The sequence below is a fragment of the Equus quagga genome, chromosome 16 (assembly GCF_021613505.1).
Source record: "Equus quagga isolate Etosha38 chromosome 16, UCLA_HA_Equagga_1.0, whole genome shotgun sequence".
Taxonomy (NCBI): domain Eukaryota; kingdom Metazoa; phylum Chordata; class Mammalia; order Perissodactyla; family Equidae; genus Equus; species Equus quagga.
Genome location: NC_060282.1, coordinates 39,095,718 through 39,111,528, shown reverse-complemented (window position 1 = coordinate 39,111,528; position 15,811 = coordinate 39,095,718). Strand labels below are relative to the sequence as shown.

The window sequence follows — 15,811 nt, the reverse complement described above, 5'->3', positions numbered from 1 at the left end:
CCTGGAAGTGAGTAGAGTTTGAAGACAGAAAACAAAAGGAATTGCACATTAGCACTGTGCTCTAGCTGATGAAGTTGTTTCCCATGGGGATATGGGTTAACAATTCTAAAACTACTATACATGTATACAGGAACTGAAACATTTAGTAAGTGGGTGTTGGATAGCGGGAGGCACGTTTCTCACCATTGCAGTGGTGGGTTATAAACAAGCAATGGGAGGCAGATAGAATGATCCACGTGGTAATAGATTAGAGTCAGAGATATCAGTATGAACTCATGTTTAGCTTAATTTAGATATAGATGAAGATACATATATAAATTCATACACATCCATACATACAATATATAGTTATATATATGTGTGTATAAACAACTTAGTATACACACATTTGCTTTGTCAGCTGAGAGGGTCTATAAGTGACAATACCCCACAGTAGCCATAAGTACACCTAGAGTCCAGATCTTGGTTTCATATACTATTTGTCAATTAAAGGAACCAGGCTCCTAGTATTCTAAGACTGTGGCAAGAAATATAAAAAATGAGCCTGGAGTATCTTACAGTGTCAGAGAGTAAAGAAGTACTCAAAAAAAAACCAACAAAAAACTTTAATGATGGGGTATGTCAAAGGAGCAAAGATGCCAACTAAAAAAGGCTCCCAACGGCCAAAGCTGGAACAATTTGAGCAACAAAATAAATAAAGTAGTACTAGATTATTACCCAAAGTGCAAACTAAATAACCATGAGTCAACACTGATATAAATGACTGGACTTGCAATGGGTGTCTGAAATGTGGGGCAGTCATGTGGGACCAAACCCTGAGGGGTCTGCACTAACTCGGGTAGTTAGTGTCAAAATGAATTAAATTGTAGGACACTTAGTTGGTGTCCTCAGGGAACTGCAGAATTTTTTTGGTGTGAAAAATCCACACACATTTGGTGTCAGAACTGTTGAGCGTAGAGGAAACGAGTTTTTCCTTTAGTACTCTTGATATAATGTGAGACTAGCCTTTACCTCTGTGGTCTTCCTCCCAAAAACCAATAACCCCAGTGTCATCATAAGAAAAAGCATCAAATAAATCCCAGTTGAGAGACATTCTACGAAATACCTAACCAGCATTCCTCAATGCTCTCAAAGTCATCAAAAACAAGGACAATCTGAGAAACTGTGATATTAAGAGGAGTCTAAGGAGACACGATGACTAAATGTAATGTGGTGTCCCGGACGGATCTCGGAATAGAAAAAGGACACTAGGTAAAAACTAAGTAAATCTGGATGGAGTATGGGCTTCAATGTAAAATATTTATCAATATTGGTTCACTAATTGTGACAAATGTGTGCTAATATAAGATCCACATTAGAACTAGCTAGGGAGTTTTTTTAAAAATTTTGCTGCCTGGGCCTCAGCTTATATCAATTAAATCAGATATTTCTCAAAGTAAAAACCAAGCATTGCTGGTTTGGTTTTTTATCTCCAAAAGTAGACAGGTAGTTCAAACGTACCAAGAGACTGAATGACCTAGCCGTTTGCTGAATATTCTACATATTATATTAAATATCACAAATCTTAAGGAATCATTTTCCCATTAGCACTAACTAAAGTATACAGACTTTAAGAGATTCATGTATATAATTTTTTGTACTCACAAGAACAGAACTCTGCATTCTATTATTTAACCAGAAAATTTGCTGGAATCTCTTTTCAGAATAAGATATTTAGAAAATATTTAGCAAAGTTCAATACGTTCATGCTTAAAAAAAAATGCTGTGAAGCATACCGTATTTTTTTTCACTGTTCAAAATTAATTTGGTTGTTTAACCTAAGCAAATGCTATTTTTAAAATGGCATCCTTTATTGGATTTTTTAAACTTTCATATGGCAGAAACAATTCATGTTGATTTGCTTTATCTCCTACTATGCATGCTCTTGGTTAAAATACAAAATGTATTTTAAAGTTGAATCTAATAGAAAGAGAAACACTGCTAGTAGATACTCTTTAAAAAAGTGAATTTTCTATAGGCAATTCAGGTATTTACAGTAAACATGAACAAAGAGAGTTAAGCTGTTTAATCAACTCACACTAAAGATTTGGGAATATCTTCCACTAATATCCACAAAACAGATTCTTTCTAATTTTGTAATACATTTGATCCATCTCAGTATCAAATTTAGATCACATGCTCAGAAATGCCAAAAAATGAAGATCTTCGTCATGTTTAGCAATGCTTAAACTAACACAAAAATCTTGATATTTGGATTAACCTGCTGCAGAAATCTCGTTTGCAATTTGTTTAATTTTAAAAATCTGTCCAATTACCTCAGCACCTATCAAAACATGTCAATTTGTCAAGATGTTTTCTCATCAGACAAGCATTTTCTATAATAGGTATAAAAATCAAATTCATAGGGCACTATTTGCAATCATGTCCCATACTTTTCTTGAATAAAAAATATTTAAAGAGGTTTATTTATAATAGACACCCAGGACACAGGTGGACAGCACTAACATTTTTAAAAACAACATATCTTGAAACGGCTATCACAAACTGTTTCCTTTTCAAAAGTCACACTGTGCGTTGATGGAAATGGTTTAATTTTAGGCCACAAGTTTTTCTCCATCTGCAGTAAGTTGAACTATGCAGAGGAAAATTAAATTAGGAAAAATTACAAGTTGATACTGGTGTAACCCATGAATTCTCTGAAAAATTATACTCACTCAGAATGGGAAAGCAGGATTCACAATGAGTTCAAAGTATTAACACTGAATATCAATTATATCTCTTACAATGCAGCAACTCAGTATGGTGAGTTTCACAGCTCTATAATTTTGAAACGGGGAAAAGAATTTGATCTACACCAATTCAAACTTAGCTTTATGAAATTTTTCAATGGTTCAGGGCCAAACTGGCTCTGTGTCATCATATTAGCCAGGTCACTGCATAAGGACCAATCCAGGGTTGGGACTAAAGATAGCTACCATAAAGCCTGTCAAAAAACACAGGTCATCAGGGATAAAAATAAATGCAGAAGTAAAACCTGGCAGTGCAGATATCCCACCATGCTGAAAAAACCATTCATCTTTGAAATAATCAAAAAGAAGGGAAAAAATGAGGGAAAATCTCAATGAAAACAACCAGGATATCAAAATATCCATCCAAAACCTTCTGCTATATCCTAACAAGTAGCCAGTCCCCAGCACCATTAACTAGCAGGTATTGGCCAAACGTACCTCCCAAATTGGAGCAAATTCCAAAAAAGAACCAGCAAGTTTCATGGGTCAAAGGTAACCAAGATGAGTTATGAATGAAAATAAGGAGATGTTACAAAGCAACAATCTTGAATTCATAGATACAGATGTTAAGACAAGCACAGAATCAATAAGATAATGGCTCATTATTCTACAATTGTTCTCACATGGAGTGGGCTGAGGGTCCAAGGCTGTACCTTTATTCTGTCATCTACAGAAAATTATTTTGTAAAAGACACAGTGGTTCAGAAAAAGAGAAATATCCATTTACTTCTATTCTTATCAACTACTAATTTGGTATGACTTGCCTTAAATTGACCTGATTTCTTGTAATGTTATCTTCTAGAAGTTTTCCCTTCCCTTCTTGGATCACTTTGATTTACAAATTGTCCAGAATAAGCCAGAATTGAACAGACTATAATTTTTCTTTGAATTGTGCTAATTTATGAGTATTCAAGGAGTTTATAATTATTATAACATATAGTGTTTCATAAATTTATAAAGATATATTAAATATCATATTAAAAACTCAATATTTAAAATTATAATTTCAGAACACCCAAGAAATGACAAATGACAGGAGTTTCCATTAAAATGGAGGACTGAACACACAGGTTTATGCCTAACCCTCCCAAAACTCTTCCAAAATTACAAAAAAGGCACAGAAAAGGACAAGCTCATAAAAACAAAGAGCATGGGGGAGGAGACAATAGCAAACAGGAGAATGTCAAAAAAGTTGGAAGCTAGAAAAAAAATTTTGGAAGCTAGAAAGCAGATAAATATATAAGTAGTAGCTAACTCTGCAGACCAAAGAAACCCAAAACTCAAGCTTGCAAGGAGAGAAGCGACAAGAAGCAAGTAAATTCAGGCCCCAGGGCAGGGCATACTAACAACTTTTACAGTAAGGTTCACAAGTTAACTATTCTACTCTTACACATAGAGTTTCCAGTAGGCAATTTTAGTGCTTCTCTCAAATAGAATCACTAGAGCTTTGAAGAAAGACCATAAAGGAAAAGTGAGTGATCAAAACAAACATACAGGAAAGAGAGACAAGGCGCGGAGCAAAAGAAAACAAAGTGATACTGGTAACGTAATAGTAATGAGGAAGAGGAGGAGACCTTGGAAAGTAAATATTTGATATGGAAAAATATAGAAGGGTTAGAAGATAAACTTGAGGAGACCTCCAAGAAAGAACAAAAAGAGAAAGAGAAAAGAAGAGACCACTGAAACATACATCTGAGAAGTCCAACAATCTAATAAAAGGAGTTTCAGAAAGAAAGAGAGAAAATTATTAATAAATAGCAAAAAAATAAATAAATTACATAGAACTTCAGGATATTTCCAAATTGAAAGGGTAAAAAGACACTGCACACACTAAATGGAAAAAGATCTATACCAAGGCACATTACCATGAAAGTTTTAAACAACAGGGAGAAGTGCAGATCTAAAAACTTCCATAAAACATCCAAAGGATTAGCTATCAGATTGTCATCTGTTGTCCCATTACCATTACTGCTGAGTTAGGCAACAGAGCAAGGCCCTCAAAACTTTAAAGAAACATTATTTCTAACTGAGAATTTTATGCCCCAAATTTTGCAGTCAATCAATCAAGGGTAAAGATAGAATAAATAAATGGTCGGATACCCAAGGTCCGAAAAAGCTGCTAATGCCTAGAAGCTACTGGGAGATATGGTCCATCAAAACAAGGAAGTAAACAAGAAAGACAAGATTCAGGAAACAGGATCCATTCAGAAGAGAGGAAAAGGAAATTCTTAGGTTGATGTTGAAGGGAAGTCTTAGAATGGCAGCTGCTCAAGACTCTAGAAAGAAATCAGATCAGATTAGAGGAGGATAGAGGACTAGAGAAAGAATAAGTCAAGAAAAAAGGACGACACTAATAAATGATCTGTGTTTGAACATACACAGAGGAGCTTACAGCTCCTGCAAAGTGTGGGAATATAGTATTTGAGACCAAATTAGTGGTAGGTATATAGAATAATTAACAACAACAACAAACAAAAGTTACAAAAACTGAGACAATTATTAGTTCCAGAAATCACAAAAAGAAAGAACCTGTAATCATATTATCATATTTCTCTCCAAATAATATTTACGTAGTCCTAACTAAGTAAACACTGAGTAGAGATTTTTTAGAATTGTTAATTATATGGGAAAAATGAAAAATAATTCTTTTAAAGAATTTCAATTTGTGATCAATAATTTTATTACAAGTATAAATGTTCCTTACTAAATCTAATTTACTTTTTGAGAAGAAACAAAAACAAATAAAAGAAATTTTCATTATTGGTTTTCTTCAAATATATTTTTTATAAGCTTAAGGTAGGTTTATAAAAATCTCTACCAATTCTTCCAAACACATTTGGTCATTTAAAATTTGTTTTAAAATATTTCAAAAGGAACTATAAATATATATTGGTTGAGTCTGATCAGTGATGTTATTTTGGTGGCCCTTAGAGTAGCAAAACCAGCAGCGGCAACACCTACCACCAAAGAAATCAAAACCCTGACCAAAATGCTATAATTAACAGCAGTAGTGGTGGTACAAGTAGGAGCATTAATAAAAATGAAAGCTAGGGCCGGCCCCGTGGCCAAGTGGTTAAGTTCACGTGCTCTGCTTCCGCAGAACAAGGAAACCTGTTCCTGAGGTTTCACCTGTTCAGATCCTGGGTGAGGACCTAGCACTGCTCATCAAGCCATGCTGAGGTAGCGTCCTGCATAGCAGAACTAGAAGGACCTACAACTAGGATATACAGCTATGTACTGGGAGGCTTTAGGGAAAAGAAGAAAAAAAATAACAAAAAGAAGATTGGCAACAGATGTTAGCTCAGGGCCAATCTTTAAACTTAAAAAAAAAAGAAAGAAAGCTACATGGAATACACCGTTCTACGAACTTAAATATTTTTGAAAAATTTTATTCCCATAACAATTCTATGAGGTATGGTCTGTAACTATTCCCTTTCTACAGATGGTGAAATTGAAGCAGAGAAGTTAAGTAACTTGCCCATGACATAGAGTTATTTGGGAATAGAATCAGGACTTAAGTCCAAGCAGCCTTTCCTGCTCTTAAATCCTCCCCCTTATTTAGCCAACGAGGTATACTGGAGGCTTCTGGACTGACTTGGGGCTGATTCTGATACTCTTCTGTTCCTTACCTACTTCAAAAGGTTCTCACGAGGTAGACTGATTTGAAGTTCCCTTATTAAATGAGGGCAGGGGGAAGGGAGGAAGGTTCCGAGAAATGCTCACCTGGAGGCTGTAACACTATCTGTAGGGGAGTGAATTTTTCAAAGCACCCTGGTGTTTCTCCCCATACCCAGGCTGAAAATTACTGCTCCAGTGAATCATTAAGAGGGGATATGCCATCCCTCAGACATTAAGGACCACAGCCCGACAAGCTTAGAATGTGGATCATAAAGACAAACAAACAAACAAACACATAGATAAGGAGAATAGACTGGTAGTTACCAGGGAGAGGGGCTGGGAGGAGGGTGAAAGGGGTAAAGGGGCGCATAAGTATGGTGGATGGATGGAAACTAGACTGTCAGTGGTGAACACAAGGCAGTCTACACAGGAGCCAAAATACAGTGATGTACACCTGAAATTTACACAATGTTATAAATCAATGTGACCTCAATAAAATAACGTAAAAAAAATAAAAATAAATAAAATAAACCATCTGCCAAAAATACAAACAAAGCAAAGAAAGAATCAGAAAGTCCTCATTTCTTTTCCAGACAGAAGTTCTGAGACATAGTCTAAGGACAATTAACAGACAAAACCTATTTCAAGTCATTACTAAATTAATGAAATAAATGACAGCTTTCTTTGGATCAAAGTGAAAATAAAGGGCCTAATACATGCATAAAAGTGAAAAAGTCTCATGCAAGCCTAACATCAAGGTACTTCTTCTAGCTCAATATTTCACTTAATATAAAATTCTTCTACATCCATTCAACTCCTTGCATTTTACTTAAGTGATCCCCGTGGGAAATGCCTGAGCTCCAGTGACAAAACAATTCTTGTAAGCTCCTTATCAATCTTTTAATCTATTTTAAAAATGACCACTTGTCAATAGTGCATTCTACACCTTATAAGTTCAATTTATTAATACCATCCATTCTGCTTTTAAATAATCATCAAATGTAACGTGTGGAGTGTCTGCCCTGTTTTATTTTTAAAAAACAAGCACTAACTCTTTTACTGTTTAACTATTTAAACGCTCATTCAAGTGCTTGTATATTATTTCAGTAAGTCACACCAACTAAATGAAAACCATTTTCTTTTGTTTTTTTGGCATTCAATTTATTTATTTATTTTTAAATTTTTTTAATTTAGATCATAATGGTTTATAATCAAAACTAGTCCTTCTAAAATCATTAATTAGAGCTTAAGAACTATATGGCAATGTATACTATCTGTTGTATAATTAATAAATTACAAAACACATACTTACATCTTGAATGCTACAGATAAATTAGTATAATCTGAAGGAGTACAAGAAAAAGTTCTATATACTTGCAATTTATATAGATAACCTATACCAAACTTTATGTTGACTTGGTCAGAAACTAATGCAAATTTTGTGAAAATATTTGATTTATATGAAAAATAGAGTATCACTTTAATGATACAATTTGGCCTTGAACATCAAGAGACATGTGGCTCTACGAGAATTTAGCTGTTTAAAACTGTATATGTAGTCCAATTTTAAGCTGATTTGCAAGCGGATCCCAAAGGAATGAAGAGTATAAAGACAAACTCCCAAGATTTTTGAGACTTCAAGGTGTAGAAATGTTTGAGAGAAGAAGAATTTTGATTTAAAAATTTGCTAAAAATGGGGCCAGCCCAGTGGCATGGTTAAGTTCATATGCTCTGCTTCGGCAGCCCAGGGTTTACAGGTCCAGATCCCAAGCATGAACCTACACACTGCTGGTCAGGCTATGCAGTGGCAAAAAAAAAATTTGCTAAAAATGAATGGCAATGGAGAATTATACTTTCACTATAGGAGGACTTCAGATCCACTCTGCATACCTCGCTGTTCTTATGTGTGTGTGTGTATTTACTTATTGTATTATTATTTTTTTTTAAGATTGGCACCTGAGCTAACATCTGTTGCCAATCTTTTTTTTTCTTTCTCTCAAAGTCCCCCAGTACATAGTTGTACATTTTAGTTGTGGGTCCTTCTAGTTGTGGCATGTGGGACACCACCTCAGTGTGTCTTGAGGAGTGGTGCCATGTCCGTGCCCAGGATCCGAATCAGTGAAACCTTGAGCCTGCGAACTTAACCACTCGGCCGCGGGGTTGGCCCATTTATTTATTTTATATTCAGGACAACAACTGACAGAATGACCTCAAGATGGAAGCTACTGCCTTAGAACATAATCTAAAGCAAAGCATGTGAATATTGCTCAAAGTGTGACTCTGCCAAGACCTTTTTTCTTATAATTTTAATTAAAAACAACAAAAAAGAACATGATAGTTTTACCCAGAAACACTAGCTTAGTTCCAGAGAATAACTGCTTATTTGAAAAAAAGAAATTATAAAAACTTGATGTGATTTTTAAATTTGTCTACAATATTTTGACAGTCCTCCTCGCAAAAGATGGAACCAGCGGGCCAGCCCCATGGCATAGTGGTTAAGTTTGGCACACACTGCTTTGGCAGCCTGGGTTCACAGGTTTAGATCCCGGGTGTGGACCTACACCACTCATCAGCCATGCTGTGGCAGCAGCCCACATATAAAGTGGAGGAAGACTGGCAAAGATGTTAGCTCAGGGCTAACTTTCCTCAGAAAAAAAAAAAAAAAAGGTGGAACCTAATTGCCCTCATTTTGAATGTGGACAGGACTAAGTAATACATACTTAAAACAATGGAATGGCTTTGGAACAGTGGGCAGAAGCTGGAAGCACTGTAAGGAGAGTGTTATTAACAGCCTGAAGAGTCATGAAAAAATTGTTACAAACCCTGATGGCCGTTAAGGGGGTTGCAGGAAGGTAAGGTACATGTTGGAAAGCTGGAAGAAAGGATATTCTTATTATGTAATGGCAGAAAATTTAGAACACTGTTGTCTGCAGTAACCAGGAAGGTAACAGGGAAAGTAAAAAATTTACCTAATGAACTGGGTAGCCTAGCTAAGGAGATTTCTAAGTAGAGTATTTAAGACGCTGCCTGGTTTCTTCTTGCTGCTTGTAACAAAATGCAAAGAGAGAAAGATGCGCTTAAGAAAGGGCAATTAAACAAAAAGGGAACCAGGACTTAATGATTTTGTAAATTCCTAGCCTCTACAGACAACAAATGATGCTATGTATAATTATGAAAATTCTTGCAAGCAAACATCAATAGCAAAAGATATTCAGGAAAGCATGGTCTAAAAATCAAGCTGCAGAGGTGGCTGTAAAATCATTTCTTAAGACTCCAGAAAGAGCCAAGGCAAATAATAGGGCTTTTAAGAAGCTTAAGGGCATTGTCCCAAAGTGTCTCAGCAGGAGGTCAAAGTAGAAAAGTAATTATCTCAACAAAACTTAATGGATATAGCCTGTTCTAAGGGTGTCAATAGGATTTATAGGAGATCCACAAAGTTTTTGGCAGAAGCAGCACCAGCATTGTCTGAGTAGGACAGAGACAGCAAGAAACGAAGAGGACCGAAACTTCTACAGGTAGGAAGCAGGCTGAGAAAATGACTTTGCTCAAAATGTAGGCTATCTTCCATGAAAAAGGAAGAATGATTCAGAGGGCAGAAGCAAGAACTCAGAGGACATAGCAAAGAGTCACGGAGAATTACCTCAGGGCAGGAACAAAACTGAGCTAATCCAGGAACTTTTAACACTTTCTTGGTTAGAGTCCAAAATTGCCCTGGACTCATGACTGTTGTGCCTTCTGTCTTCCCTCTTTCTGAACAGAACTGTTAATAGTGATAATCTTATACCTGATCCACCATTGTATATTGGGTATTTGGGGGGAAGATAACTTATTTCTTTAGTTCACAGGCCTTCAGATTGAGAGTAACTGGACTCAAGGACTCTCATCTCTATCTGTATATGATTTAGAAGATGAAATACTGGACTTCAAGCTAATGTTGTAAAGGCATAAAACTTGGTACAAAGAAGAGACAGTTCTGAAGAGGTAGTGAGTGTATTTTGCATGGGCCAGAAATGCAAACAATTTGCAGCTATAGGACAGTCTGTGTTAGTTTTAAAACATGTCCATAAATTCTTTGACAATTCTACCCTCAAAAGGTGATCCTAATTCCCCTTTGTTTGAGTGTGGGGCAGACTTAGTGAATTGTTTTTATTTTTCAATAGAGGTTAACTTTAAATAACACAAAATTAGCTATTTAAAGTGTATCGGTGACATTTAGTACCTTTACAATGTTGTGCAACCATCGCCTTTATGCCACCAAGTATTTGTTTGAGTACCTGTTTTCAATTCTTTTCGGTGTATATACCTAGAAGTGGAATTATCAGATCACATGATAATTCTATGTTTGACTTTTTAAGAAACTACCAAACTGTTTTCCACAGGAGCTGCACCATTTTACATTCCTATCAGCAGTGTATGAGAGCTCCAAATTCTCCATATCCTTGCCAACATTTGTTATTTTCCGGGTTTTTTGGTTTGTTTTATCATACTATACCTAGTGGGTGTGAAGTGGTATCTCACTGTGGTTTTGATTTATATTTACCTAATGACTAATGATGTTGAGCATCATTTCATGTGCCTCTTGGCCATTTGTATACCTTTGGAGAAATGTCTATTCAAATCCTTTGCTCATTTTTCAATTAGATGTTGGTCTTTTTGTGGCTGAGTTGTCAAAGTTCTTTGTGTATTTTGGATACTAGACCCTTATCAGATATATGATTTGCTAATAATATAATTTGTTCTCCCATTCTATAGGCTGTCTTTTCACTTCTTGATAATATCCTTTAATGTTTAGAGTTTTTAATTTTGATGAAGCTCAATTTTTCTATTTTTCCTTTTGTTACTCATGCTTTGGTGTCATATCTAAGGATCCATTGCCAGATTCTAAGTCATGAAGACAACCTCTATGTTTCCTTCTAAGAGTTTTAATGTTTTAGCTCTTATATTTAGGTCATTGATTCATCCAATCAGACCTTATATTAAAAGGTCATCACATATGATGAGAGATAGGGGTCCAACATTACTCTTTTACATGAGACTATCCAGTTGTCCCACCACCATCTGTGAAAGAGACTTGTTCTTTTCCCTTGAATGGTCTCCAGACCTTTGTTGAAAATCAACTGGCCAGAGATGTATGGGTTTATTTCTGGACTCTCAGTTCTATTCCATTGGTCTGTATGTCAGGACCACAATGATTTGATTTGTGTAGCTTTGTATTAAGTTGTGAAATTGGGAAGTGAATCCTCCAACTTTGTTCTTCTTTTCCAATATTGTTTTAGTGATTTGGGGCTCCTTGGTCCATGTGAATTTGAGGATTTTGCAAAAAAGACCATTTTGGAATTTTGATAAGAATTGGATGAATCTGTGAGTCACTTTGAGGAGTGTTGCCATCTTAACAATAATAAGTCTTCCAATCCACTAACACAGGATGTTCTTCCATTGATTTAGATATTCTTTCATTTCTTTCAGCAATTTTTGTACTTTCTACTGTACAAGCCTTCTACCTCCTTGGCTAAATTTATTCTTAGGCATTTCATTCTTTTGGATGGTACTGTAAATGGAATCATTTTCTTAATTTCCTTTGTGCATTGTTCACTGCTGGTGCATAAAAACATAATTGATTTTTGTGTGTTTATCTTGCATCCTACAACTTTACTGGACTTGTTTATTAGCTCTAGAAGATTTAGATGTTTTTGACAGACACCATCCAGGAAGCTGCTCCAGCTCAAGGAGACCAAAATAAAGGTAAGTCTCTGTGCTGGTCCCTCAGAGAACTGTCATATAGCTCAAAATGCAAAAGCATGATTTTTTAAGAACAAGGCTCTTATTCCTCTCCCCTGCCCCCAACCTCCACCTTTGTTCCCGTGGCTGCTGCTGAACTAGAAAATTGGGGATGGCAGGCATGTAAGCAAAAATGCCACAACACTTTCTTACCAAAATTTAGCAGCCTCTTTCTTCATTAAGCACTCTTCTGGTTGCTGTAAATTTTTTATTAGATTCCAGTATTCTCAAAGAGTTAATTTGTCAGTTTTTGCCAACTTAACGGCTGCTTCTATGGAGGCACTGATTCTTAGAGCTCCCTACTCCACCATTTTCCATGACCAACAACTTCTTTTAACAAATAGAATGTGGCAAAGTGACAGTGTGCAACTCCTGAGACTGTGTAATAAAAGGCATTGAGATTTCCTCCTTACTCGCTCTCTAGGACCACTCACTCTGAGAGAAGCCAGTTGCCATGGTGTGAAGACCTCAAATAGCCCTACAAAGAGGCCCACATGGCAAGGAACTGAGGGCAGGCTGCCAACAGCCATATGAGCGGGCTATCTTGGAACTCCAGTCCTTCTCAAGTCTTCAGATGACTACAGCTCTGACCAACAATTAGACTGTAATCTGATGAGAGACCTTGAGCCAGAATCATCAAACTAAGTCATTCCAGAAATACTTATCTACAGATACCATGAAATAATAAATATGTGTTGTTTTGAGCTGCTAAGTTTTAGGGTATATAATATTTAAAGCTGAGGCCCAAAAGATGAGAAGAGCCTAGTCATTCAATGAGTTCCCAAGAAGAAGAATGTTTCAAGCAGAGGGAATAAGGAAAGGTCTTTGGTATGTTGAAAAAAATTAAATATCTGAAAGAAGATCAATGTGGCTGGAGCTCAGTGAAGGAGAGAAAAACAGTGAAGAAAGAGATCACAAAAGTGGCAGAAAGTAACCAAAATGACTGTAGCAAAGTCTTAAAAACTACTAAAAACTGGTAAGTTGTGGTGTAGTCGGCGGTCCCCTAGCCATCAAAAATGGAAACCAGCCTGTAAGTGAGGATCGGAAGACAAAAGCAAAGAAAAAATAATCACTGTCCCATTGACAGCTAATTAAAGGCAGTTCACTAGCCCAACACTCATAAGAAGCTTGCAGAAGGTGAAGGAACGGCAGATGGCTATCATCGCAGAGAGGCAATTGTATAACTCTGATAAGCCAGTGTTGTTTATTTTAGAAGTACTAATAAATATTTGATTGAAAAGTGAGCATAGAGTATTGAAGGAGCATGGGAGCTTCAAAGTAAAAAACCTAGTTTTATTCTTGGTTCCTCATCAGCTTTGTGAACTCTGGTAAATCACTTCTCTCCTAACCTAATTTCACTCAACTGCAAAATGGGATAATAATATATATATGACCAATCTCATTTTTTTAAAAGATAAAATGAAATAATATATGATAAAAGTGTGTTTGAAATTACAAAAAAACCCTACAAAATATTAACATCTACAAATGCTAATTGGAGAAAAATAAAAAAACTATCTAACATCACACAGGAACACAGAGTGGGCTCTATAAAACCCTTTACATCATCTTTACATCATCCCATATCACTTATTCATCTTTGCAGAATTAATACACAATCACCAACTTATGACAAAAACACCTTTATGAGGATGCTATTTAAAATTCTAAATGGTGAATTTATTGGTATAAAATTTTATATCTAGAATATAAACTTAAAGCATCTGTCTCACCAGGCAGTCCACAGTCACTGCCAAATGAATAACCTATGTAGCCGAATATCTAAAGAAAATGATTATAAATCAGCTTGGCAAAGACCACACTCGCCCTTGCCCTGGGCTATCATATGACACAAGATTTAATAATTAGTGAAAAGGGTAAAAGAATTTCAAAAGAAATACCAATTAGATAACCAGTCTCTGAAATTAAAACTAAATTTGAATTAGGAAAATAGTATTATTTGTATACAACTATAAGACATAAAAAAAATTCTATGAGAAAATATAGTTGATGTTATCAAAGTCATTTTCAATCAGTAAAAAATAAAATAGTATCTGTGTTTTCAGATTTTATGACCATCTGAAAATTGAGAGGTATGCATCTCTTATTTTTAACCAGAAAAAAAATCTGTAATTTGAAACAAGGAAAAAATCATTAGTGAAAAACAAAAGAATTAGACATTATAAAATGTGATATATAGATATAATTATTTTATTTTGTTATTCAAGGGCACCGATGTAGCAATATAAAGTAAATGGAATAAACTGGTTCAATATGCTAAGTCCTTATAGGTCCCTCCTGCTTTCTCTAGTAACCCATCTTCTACTGTGGTATTCGTTATCTGTATACAGTATAGCTGATGACCGGTTAAAAGAAAGTTCCAGAAGATACAAAACAAAATTGACCAAATTCAAGACAACATTTATTCAACAAACACAGAGTTAGCGTCAACTAGATACTAGATACTGAACAAGCCTACTCTATCAACCTTACATTTTATACATAATCACTAATTCTTAAGACATCAGAAAAGGATAGCAAACATTTAATGTAAACAAAATATATTTTGAGATTTAACGAACAAACACACCTCACTTGTACAATGAAATAGTAAGTGCTATTGATATACTTGAAGAAAAAAATCAAAACTATGCAAAAATAACTCAGAAGAAAAACATCAACTTTTTGAGGGTAATTACGAACCGAATTTTCTTCCTCCTCTTCCAATTCTCGCTGCTGTTCTTCATGTCTTTTAGCTTTTATCTCCATAGCTTCTGTAATCAGGTCTCTTAAAATTGATACAGGTTTTGCATTCTTGATAAAAGGATGCTAGAAAGGTAAAATTCAATGGTATAAGATTTCTCTGAATTACATCTAAAAAATGTTACAACAACACATAAATGCAAACCAAGATCACAGGCTTTAATGATTGTTCTTTCATCCAGAATTAAATATACAGGTTAAGAAAAGAGAATATTTCAGCTGCTTTAGAAATAAAGACTTTGCTTTTGGGTTTATTTGTTTTTAAAAAACCTTTAAAACACACATGCAAAAACGTAATCCTGTTAATAAAACCATAATACCCCTTAAAGATATAATTGTCCAAAGGAAGTGTACATTAGGTAGTAAAAGAAGATAAAAAATGTTTTAAAAAAGATTGGTGATTATATTACATATTAAAATAAAATTAATTTGGTATTAGTTACAGATTTTACTTAATCTTACACTGACATCCAGAATCAGTGGTCAAAAGGAGGGCAATTATTTTGTTACTTCTTTTACATATTTTCTATTTTATTATGTCTTGAATAATGTGCAGTAATCATTCGCAATGGAGAAACTAAAAATAGCAAGGAAAGAAAAATATTTTTCAGAAAATAAATACTGCTTCATTTGTATACTATATATAAAACAATTTTTCTGTTTTTTATACCATCCTGATCTAACTTAAATATCTAAGCTTGCTACAATTTTGATAAACAGAAAGGAAACACCAGAACAGACCTGGGTTGTAATGACACTTTTATTGAGAGGGGTGCGTGTGAGAGAAAGTAGATGGAAAGGTTATAAGTATAATTTTGGATAAATAACCTTATTTGGAGGCAGCAATACAGCTTCAGAATTTA

The 15,811-nt window shown here is 35.1% G+C and overlaps 1 protein-coding gene across 2 annotated transcripts in view; it reads right to left on the bottom strand.

Annotated features, from left to right (window-relative positions):
- STK3 (serine/threonine kinase 3) overlaps positions 1–15,811 on the bottom strand; it is a 264,867-nt gene that overhangs the window by 85,135 nt on the left and 163,921 nt on the right. For both annotated transcript variants that reach the window (XM_046642576.1, XM_046642577.1), the window contains exon 8: positions 14,889–15,014. In XM_046642576.1, coding sequence (XP_046498532.1) covers positions 14,889–15,014 — 126 coding nt within the window. The remainder of the gene's footprint in view (positions 1–14,888; positions 15,015–15,811) is intronic.